The sequence below is a fragment of the Humulus lupulus genome, chromosome 4, assembly GCF_963169125.1.
Source record: "Humulus lupulus chromosome 4, drHumLupu1.1, whole genome shotgun sequence".
Lineage (NCBI taxonomy): Eukaryota > Viridiplantae > Streptophyta > Magnoliopsida > Rosales > Cannabaceae > Humulus > Humulus lupulus.
Genome location: NC_084796.1, coordinates 228802006 through 228812684, shown reverse-complemented (window position 1 = coordinate 228812684; position 10679 = coordinate 228802006). Strand labels below are relative to the sequence as shown.

Genomic DNA, 10679 nt, shown 5'->3' with positions numbered 1-10679 from the left:
AACTTCTCAAAACTTTATTTTATTTTATAAAATTATTTTATTTTAGCTCAAAAATAAAATATGTGACAAATTTCATTCATTAATCTCAAATTACAAAGAATTTACCAAAAAGCTTGGATTTAATTAAAATACCTATTTTTAATATGTTTCTTTAGAAAAATAAATTTTATCATTGTGTTACATAAATGAGGTGAGAAAAATATATTTTTAAGTGTGGAAAATATATTTTTAATTAAATTATTTAAGACTTAGTTTTATGTAACAAAAATCCATATGTGACAATTTAAATAAAAAAATTTAACCCTTTTAAAACAAACTTTCAGCCACCATTTATTTTCTTTAAAAATCACAAATAAATAGAATCTAAATATTTTTCTCAATAAAAATAAAGGAAAAATCATTACTTATCAAAATATGTATTCAGACCATTAAAATATCATTTTTCAATATTACCATAACTTAGGAAAAATCATTTATTCCAAAAACTCATCAAATTCATTTTAGTGACATTTACTTCATATTTTATTACAAAAATTCCAGCAATTGTTTTTATCATTAAAAATCACCATAATCAATTTAAAAGCTCATATTTTCTAAAAAAATCAATAAAAATTCTATAGGTAATTAATTGAGTAAGATATCATAACATGAGACTTAAAATCCCCTTTTTAATTTCATAAAAATTAACATAACATCAAGAACATTACTTATGCATGCAACTCATCTTTTTATCAACTTTTACCCAATTATTTACAAAAAAAACAGCAAGCTTAATTCCTCATAAAACTCAACTTTTGTCCCAAAAATTACATAAAATCATACATGTTTAAAATCTCATCATACTCTTATAATATGCATGATTCTAATATCACTAACATATTCACATGAATTCTTTTAAAACCATTTTTTTCTATTCCATTGAAAACCAACAAAACACTAACAATGACAATAACATATAATAACTCATAAGCACCATATTCACATATACCTTATATTATCCTAACATGTTTCTATCATGATTTTCATGCATCTTATAATTTAATCATTCACAATATAACATGCATCTATCAAAATTTCATGGATCAAAATATCAAGATTGCCAATTATTATCTTACCCATATCACATAGGTCCTAAAACATGGATCTACTATATTGAAGTTCACTCATCATCACAAAAATATCAAGAACATACTTAGGTATGCCTAGGTCGAAATCTCCATGCATGCATTCATAGATTATCACAATTTTTTTATGCATAGCAAAATCAACATCACAACCCTTTTAACACAAATCATACTCTCACAATATACAAATCATATACACCAATCCTACCAAAAATCAACCATTAGCATCATCATCAAAACCTCATAGACAACCCACCAAAAACAATATAAAGGCTAAGAAAAGACCATTACCTCTCTTGATTGTAAAATCAAGAACACAATAAGATCAATACACAAACTCCACACCCTTGTTCAAGCCTAGGGTTTTTATTGGAAAACCACCATGAGGAGAAGAAAGAACCCAAACACACAACAATAACACAAGTCAATAACATATTATTAATAAAAGAGATTATACAAATAAGAAAAACAAGAGGACATACCCTAAGAGGGGTTCCTCTTCACCTTCTCCTTCCTTCTTTCTTTCTTTCTTTCTTCCTCTCTCTCTCTCTCTCTCTAGGTCACGGCAGCCACACAAGAGCAAATGGCTTCTCCTCTTTCATTTCCCCTTTATCATAATCCTCTCATAAAGCCTCCCCAACACAATAAGGTAATTTTCCTTTTTCCATTTATTTTCTCTTAATTTCTCTTTATTTAAATAGATATAAAGGAATAAAAAATGATCATGCCTATCCCAAAAATAACTATTGTCTTCAATTTTGATTTTTATTACTTAAAAGAAATCATTCCTTTTCCACTAGGTCACACGCCCAAACACTCTTCTTCCCTTTTTTTTTTTTAAATAAATAAATTAACTCAAATAAAATCTAAAATAAGGAAATATAAAATGTGTAGAAAATCTACACATGTGCACCATGCTACCATGCACTAGCACACATTAAATCACTAGGGTGCATTACTATCTATCATGCACCTTGGTGCATTCCACCATAGCTCACATAATTACCTCAATTGTCACACTTAATTAAAATGTAACACTAATAGTAAAATAACATGTTACACAATTATTCACTTATTAAATTAATTAACCAAACAATTCTAACAATTAAATAAAATAATAAACAATCAAATAAAACAAATAATCAACCAAATAAAATAACAACACTTAAATAAAACAATTCATCACACTTAACATTTAAATCAAATAAATCACAAAAATTTTAATAATCTTAAAAAAAAAAAAAATTGGTGCACTACAAATGCAAAAAAAAATTCCAATAATATTTTGAAATTTATAATTTTTTACATCAAAGATAATTATTATGGATGTAAATTGTTCAACTTCCCATATTAATTTATGATATTCTCTATTTTTTATTAATTTTTAATTGTTATTATCTAAATCATATTATCATTATCGTGTTTAAATATAATATAATATAATATACTATAATACTTTTAAATTTTCAATCACCCCACTAATGATATTAAATGCATATCTTCATATTTAATTACTCTAACCAACTATCTATATCCTAGCATTAAACAAAAAAATATTAATACTGCACAATTGTGGTTCTCTAAACCCTAATTTCGAAATTTGTAATGAAAATTATAACAATTATATTATTACACAGTAATTAGGGTTTACACTAATTACTATTTTGAACAATTAATTATTGAATATATGTTAAATAGTCAATGCACATCTTCATATTCAAAGACTTTAACCAACTATCTATATCCTAGCATTAAATAAAAAAAATATTAATATTGCACAATTGTGGTTCTCTAAACCCTAATTTCAAAATTTGTAATGAAAATTTTGAAAATTATAACAATTATATTATTATACATTAATTAGGTTTTACACTAATTACTATTTTGAACAATTAATTAATGAATATATGTTAAATATTAAATGCACATCTTCATATTAAAAAATTCTAACCAACTATCTATATCCTAGCATTAAATAAGAAAAAATTAATATTGCACAATTGTGGTTATCTAAACTCTAATTTCAAAAATTATAATGAAAATTTCGAAATATTATTGGATTTATACATATTTTCAAAATTATATTAAATGTTATTATAATTTCAAAATTTGTAAGTATCAACTTTTCAACCACCCCACTAATTATATTAATTAATGCTATTATAATTTTGAAATTTATAAGCATCAATTTTTAAACCACCCTACTAATTATGTTAAATATTATTATAATTTCTAAAAATTTATGTGTAGTTTTATTGGTTAAACATTATGATGATTCTTAATTACAAAGCAAATGTTCATAGAACCTACACTTATTTTCGAAATTACCTAGTATTATGCCAAAAATTATATATAATTATTAAAATTACAACTTTTCAACTTCCCATCAAAACACAATGGTTTCAAAAATGATTTAGTATTTATTTAAAATTATAACAATAATATTATTATACATTAATTAGGGTTTACACTAATTACTATTTTGAACAATTAATTATTGAATATATGTTAAATATTAAATGCACATCTTCATATTCAAAGACTATAACCAACTATCTATATCCTAGCATTAAATAAAAAAAATTAATATTGCACAATTGTGGTTATCTAAACCCTAATTTCGAAAATTATAATGAAAATTTGAAAAATTATAATGAAAATTTTGAAATATTATTGGATTTATACATATATTCAAAATTGCAAAATTATATTAGATGTTATTATAATTTCGAAATTTGTAAGTATCAACTTTTCAATCACCCACTACAAGAAATCTGATCTTTACCTACCAATATTTTACCTACCAATATATATTGGTAGGGAAAGTAATGTTTTGCCTACCAATATTTATTGGTAGATAATATTAGTAGGTAAATGCTAGTCCATTATATTATATTTCGGAACAGAGCTTTACCTTCCAATAATATCAGTAGGTAATAATCTTTTCCTACGTATATTATGGAGGGAAATTTTTTAACCATTCCCGCTCAATTTTCCCCCCGTTTTTTATTTTTCAAGGAAAAATTTTACAATTCCCGCTCAATTTTTCCTCCCATTTTTGCTTACTTTTTATTTTATATTTTTATAAATGCTTATGTGTAAGCTGATGTGTTATAATATTGATGATGTGTTAAATTTGTTGTAATATGTGTCTGCCATGTGGCCTATTTTTTTTTTTATCAAATTAACAAATATATTATATTTTATAACCTTTTCACGCACCCTTTCCTGTTTCCGTTCCCTGTTCTCTCACAGCCCTGTTCTCTGCCGTTCCGTTCCGTTCTCACAGCCGTTCTGTTGGAGTCCCTGATGTTTTGATCTTCAACAACAATCGCCTCTTCCAGTTCTTCCTCAAGACCAATTCATCTGCAACTGCTGGGTTTACCCAGCTACCGATTAATACAAGGTATCACCCACGACTATAATCAGTTTTTTCTTATTTCAAATCAAAGAAAATAGTTTAGAATTTAAAAGCAAGAACAGCTTCTTGTCTGGATCTTGAATCGACAACGATCCAGCCAACAATTTCATTCGAAATCTTGCGAAATGAAAATCGCCAGTATCACTCGCCTGAATTTGATTTCTCACTTGTGTAAGTTTTAAGAGTATATATATATTTACTGTCACAACGCAAACATAGCTTTTATTATTATTATCATTTAAAAAAAATAGCACAAACAAATTCCAACATGAGAATGTTAAAAACCAGCAAATAAAAAATCTAGGAAAAAGAAGAAACTAACACATGCATCGCCAGGAGGATGATCCGTTTATTGGTTCCCGAGAAATATCAGAAGAAGATGAAATATTCATTCATTGAAAGAAAGCCCAGTATTTTGATAGAATAACAGTAGGCCCAATCACTAATTGCCTATTTCTCTAAATTAAATTCATTTTCTCAGACGAGCTCAAATCTCTGCAATGGCGGCTTGCACTGTGAATGTGCTCAGGTGACTGGCTCCAGCGACTCTGCTTCATCGACGTGCTGCGTGGTGCTCAGGTGACTTTCTCCGACTTGTTTATAACTTATTGTTCTTATGGTTTTTGTGTGATTTTGATATTGATTTATCGATTGATCATGGGGGAAATTAGGCAAAATCATCGATTGATTGATGATTTGATATCGATTGAATAAAATGGATTTTTTTAGATTTTATTCAAGATGCTTTTGTCTTCATGCTATAGATATATGAAGCTATATAAATGCTATATAACATAATATATGAAGAATGAAGTTATATATACATATATATTATGATTCTTCATTTTACAAACAAGATCTTGCTATAATTGAAGTAAAGTTTCCTGATGGTCTATCTATCTATGTCCATATAATGAGGCAGTGATGGTTTTGCAAAGGCATAGCACAACCTAGCTGCTGCAATAGCTTATGCTTTATGATTTTTTATCATAATGTTAAGATGAAATATTGTAGCTGGTATTTTTCGAGATTTGTTCTAATTGTCTCCATAATTGTGTGTGCTTTCTTGTTAATGGATAGCTTTGGAAGAAGGCTATGCTCATCTATTTGAAGAGAAGTGTATATGAGAAGTATATAGAATATTACTACCTCTTTATATAAGTTTCAGGTATGACTCTTCAATTTGTATTGTGTAGTTATTGAACATATTTCCTTTAGTCTTTTTGACAATTAATTTCTTACCAAAGTCGTTGTTTCCTTGCTGCTTCATGACCATTTTTTTCCAATTTAACAATTGTTGTTTTCAATACCATTATATAATTGGCTATTCATGTAAGTTAGGATCTAGGATCTGTTGCATATTTGGCTTTGGATGATTAGTGTCCTGTCTTAAACTGAGACTTCTATCATTGTTGTTTCTGTTCACTTTTTTTTTGTCTTTACTTAGTCAAAAAAGATTGTAAGACTTGTTCAATATTTTGAAGTCACATAAAGTTCACAAATTACGTATGTAGCTTTCTTGTTATTGCTGATTATTGAATTTTTTTTATTTGTCTACTTGTTGTATTCCTTTTACTTTTAATATTTTAAAATTTTAATATTGAATTCTCATTACGTCTCATAATTGACTGGACTTTTGACATCAGTTTTCTTAAATTTTTTGAACAAATTGGTAAGTAGTAGGTTATAGAGCTGCTGTGATTATTTCCGGAAACATATTGTTGGGGTTAGAGCAAATGATACCAAGCTTTCTTTTGTGATTACTCTGTTTAGTCAAAATGAGCTTAAACTTTGAATATATATATATAGGTTTATTATAAATTTAATATTGAGTATTGAATTTCAAGTGCCCCTAGTGACCTTTGTGCCTTGACTAAAATGCATGAGCTTCTGTATATTTATAAATAAATAAATAAAAAATTGTCATTTTCTTGAACGACATCAGCGTTATCATGGTCTCTTGTCTATGACATCCTCAGCTAGCCTTGCAAAGATAAGCCTTACTGTCTTTTTAATAGGATGCATTCCTATCTGGTTTTGAATTCTGAAGTGGTTTAAATGAGTAGATAGACCTGAGACAAAATTTACCAACTTTTTGCCATTTCTGTAGTTTATTAAAATTTGACGCTTTCCGTATTTCCTTGAATATTTTGCATCTAATATGGCTATGTTCTTATGCTGAGCACTAAGAGAAGTCGATGTAACTTATGCTAACCATTTACTAGCTCTGTCATTAAACATTTACTAGCCCTTACACTTTTTTTTAGTTGTTACACTTGGGGTTCGAACCCCAACCCAACACACACACACCCTTGCAAAAATTAATCGTGAAAAACTTAGAAACAAACATACGAGGATAAGGTTTAGTTCACTTTAACTATGTTGTTCAAACTTGCAGAAAGTCTTGATCCCAGTTTTGCAAGAGACAGGTAGGTTACACAAGGCAATCTCATCTGATGTTGGATGATTTCATTAAGGTACTTTCCAATTTACTGTATAATCTTAATCTGTCACTGGTGAGAACAAAATTCTTGGGTATAATTGAGGTCGGGATTGTGACCTATGAGTATTTGTAAACATTTTTGTAACATTTCTATTTATAGTGAAAGATATGCAGCAGCTCGTCGTGAATGTAGTCATAATTTGGTGAACCATGTGAATTGTATGTCTTATTATTCCGCATATATTTTGCTCTCGCTAATCTATTTACAAATTAAGTTGTTAATTTCTTATCATAAATACGAGGAACCCAATCCCAACGACCAACTTTTAAGTAACTTAATATTCTGACCCAATGTATGTTCATTTCAACAACATTTTAAAAGAAAAAGCTCTTCTTTTTTCTTTTCTACTTGCATTGCCATTCAAAGTTAAAAAATTGAGACAAATGCAAATATTGGGTATGAACCTGTATATGTAATTGAGTTGGTTGGATTCTTGAATATTTGAATTGGATCAAATAGAGGAGTACTATACTAGTATGTTGTGGAATATCAAACTTGGATTTTTCTTTCACGGTTTCTTGTTTGCCTTCTTTGTACCTTAGTAGTTAGAAGTATAAAGCTTGCAGCTATGGAAAAGATTGTAAACAGAAGCTTGTTACTCATAATCTTATTCTTTTTCTTGAGATTGCTTTAAGATATATCCATTTTCTCTGCAGTTCTAATTGAATTCAAGAAAAACCCAGAACTGGTTATGGAAAATATACACAACAATGCTAAGTATGATTCACGCAGAACCACAGAAGTAGAATGGAAGTCTCCTTTAAAATTATGAATTACGAGCTAATCCCTGATTTTTTTTCAACTATACTAAATGTAGAGATTAAAGTAGTTCATTTGAATCATAATCCTTATGTTGTCTGCCTCTTTGATTGTTAAGATGCTTCACATTTTCTTATATGTTCTTATTGCAAATTTATCAGATTGAAAATGAATACGGAAATATTGAAGGGAAGTTTGGGCAGAAAGGAAAGGACTATGTTAAGTGGGCAGCAAAGATGGCTTTAAGCCTTGGTGCTGGGGTTCCATGGGTGATGTGCAGGCAAACTGATGCTCCGGATGAAGTTGTAAGGTCTTAGCCAATGCTTTAAATTTTCTGAACTTATATATTATGGCTGTAAGAATGTATAGGGACAGGTGAAACTTTCAGAGTAGTGGCGGTTAAATTTTATCAAGTGTGGTATCTTAATATGCTATTTTTCATAAATTACTTTCTTCATTTACAGATAGATGCATGCAATGGATACTACTGTGACGGTTATAGGCCAAATTCCTATAACAAACCCACACTTTGGACTGAAAATTGGGATGGATGGTAAGCTAATATCTTATAAAATGTCATTATTATTTTTTCCTTTTATGGCTATTAAAACTGTGTGACACCCCTTCTTGTATCCCTACATCCTTACATGGAATTTAGCACTTACCTTTCCCGATCACTAAGATACAAGTTCCAAGCTAATGTTTTAATTTCTTTCTGAATCTTTTTCATAGTTTTCTTATCAGTTTTAATGGTACATTATGTATAAGTTATTGTTATCATCATTATTATTATTAATTTTTATGTGAAACAAATTTGTATTAATAATGGATCATATGTTGTGTATTACTGTAGATAGCCTCTGAAAGACTGCTTCAATCTAAAACATCCAGTAAGACGTAAAACATAAAAACTATCACAAAAACTAACTCATTACAACCACAAATACCAATGACCGAGAAGCATTGAGAACGATTATGCCTTAAAATGCTTACAGTTGACAATCCATACAGCCAACCAAGGCATAACTTTTTCCCAGATAACTCCCGTGTCCTCTTCTCCTTCATTGAAAATTTTATTTCTTTCTAATCATTGAAAATAGAAGTTCCAAGTACATATGACATTTTATTGTCACTTGTTATCTTATATTTATATGGTGCATCTAATCTATGATACAGAATTATGGTACATTCTTGGAGAAAGACGGAGCAGGGTTTAGAGGGCAAGTTAAACTTACTGGATTTGAAATTGGGGATATAGACCTCTCAAAGTCTTTATGGACCTACCAGGTGTGTTCAATTTCAAGGTTTCATTTCCTTTGTGTTGGCTGTGAAAGTAAAAGTTGTTGGCTCCCTTTAATATATTTTTGTTTTCTCCCTTTTGCATGATTTGCTAGTCAGTTAAATGGTGTTGCACCTAAATTCACTTTTTATCCAGGTAGATAATGGTATCTAGTAGACATCTCTCAATAAAAGTCGATGTTTTGTTTCAAAAAAGACAAAAAAAAAATTGTATTTGAATTTTTTAGGCAAAAATTCTAGACACCCTTTAAGAAGTTATCATTATTTGATATATTTAAGGTTGGGATTTTAAAGTGGATTTCGTATTGTTTAACATGGTTCTAGGTTGGGCTCAAGGGAGAATTCTTGAAGATATATGATGCAGAAGAAAATGAAAAGGCAGGGTGGACTGATTTAACTCCAGATGCTGATCCATCGATATTAACAATTTGATGGCACTGCCTCCACCACCTCCAACAGACCAAGCTTCAGATGCAAATTTAAGAGAGTCGCCATCTATTTCAGTTCGGGAGTCACAAGATGATTCTTAGTTTATTTACATTAATTTACTAAGGAATGAACTTTATGAAGTTTTTTTTATTTTGGTAGGGGTAACCTTAAAATGATAACTTTATGACTTATTTTAGTATTGAACATTATAAAGAATTTTAGCATTAAACATTTTATTATTGAATGGTTTTTTTCTAGTTTATTTCTAATATAGAACATTTACAAATAACTGTTATCATCTTTTACCTACACATAACCATTAAATTTGAACAAAATATAAATTGTGTAACAAACCAATAAAATAATGCTATGTGGGCTAATAAAATGATACCACGTAGGATGCCACATATGATGCCACGCAGAATGCCACGCAGGATGCCACATATGATGCCACGTCATCAGACACGTAAAACTACAAAACCCATGTCAGCATACACGTAGGATGCCATGTCATCAAACACGTCATCTGATGACTCATCAATTGATTTATAACTTAGTGGGGTCCACTGATTCTTTTACCTACCAGTGTTAATAAGTGTAGGTAAAGACTCTTTCCCCACTAACTTTTACCTACCAATCTCTACCAATTCAATATTGGTAGGTAAACCATATTACCCACCATTAGGCTAGTTTTACCTACACTTACAATTGGTAGGTAAAGACCCCATTTTCTTGTAGTGACCCCACTAATTATATTAATTAATGCTATTATAATTTCGAAACTTATAAACATTAATTAATATGTTACGTTACAACGAGAAGAAAGAACGATACAAAACTAATTTGACTGAACCAGTTTTGAACCAGACAACTATGCCGTGTGTGGAGGATGAAATTTCTTCAATTTTCACAAGGGAAATTTTTACAAGGATAAGAAAGGAGATACGGCGTGGCGATAATTATATTATCCTGAAGGATGATAAGATACCAGATTACACTCTTTGTTTGGTCAAAAAATATATTGTAACGCCCCTCGTCACTATGGCAACTTCCAGGAATGACGACTGTCCCTACAAACCAACACGAGTCTTTCCAGCGTGCTTTGTCCTTACTCGCAAAAATATTCCTTTGTTCTACCTCGAA

The 10679-nt window shown here is 29.5% G+C and overlaps 1 protein-coding gene across 12 annotated transcripts; it reads left to right on the top strand.

The window, feature by feature from the left end:
- The first annotated feature begins 4359 nt into the window (after positions 1-4359).
- LOC133831290 (beta-galactosidase 9-like) lies at positions 4360-9775 on the top strand. Of its 12 annotated transcripts, none has more exons than XR_009892467.1 (8): positions 4360-4530; positions 5027-5124; positions 5626-5713; positions 6944-7022; positions 7970-8113; positions 8273-8361; positions 8985-9095; positions 9432-9775. XR_009892467.1 is itself a non-coding variant. In XM_062261538.1 (5 exons), exons 2-5 carry the CDS (start codon positions 7618-7620, stop codon positions 9537-9539), a joined length of 306 nt encoding a protein of 101 aa, XP_062117522.1. In that variant the 5' UTR covers positions 5731-7022; positions 7592-7617; the 3' UTR covers positions 9540-9775. The 12 variants fall into 12 exon arrangements, 1 of the variants encoding a protein (XP_062117522.1); XR_009892468.1 differs by having other exon boundaries at positions 7970-8118; positions 9010-9095; XR_009892466.1 differs by having other exon boundaries at positions 7970-8118.
- Positions 9776-10679: the final 904 nt, after the last annotated feature.

Excerpts from the sequence above, each read along its gene's own strand:
- LOC133831290 (XM_062261538.1), top strand. The coding sequence starts at position 7,618 with ATGGAAAAGATTGTAAACAGAAGCTTGTTACTCATAAT. Across the intron at positions 7,656-8,287 it reads AGAAGCTTGTTACTCATAAT|GGATACTACTGTGACGGTTA; the intron begins CTTATTCTTTTT and ends GATGCATGCAAT. Across the intron at positions 8,362-9,009 it reads ACTGAAAATTGGGATGGATG|ACGGAGCAGGGTTTAGAGGG; the intron begins GTAAGCTAATAT and ends TCTTGGAGAAAG.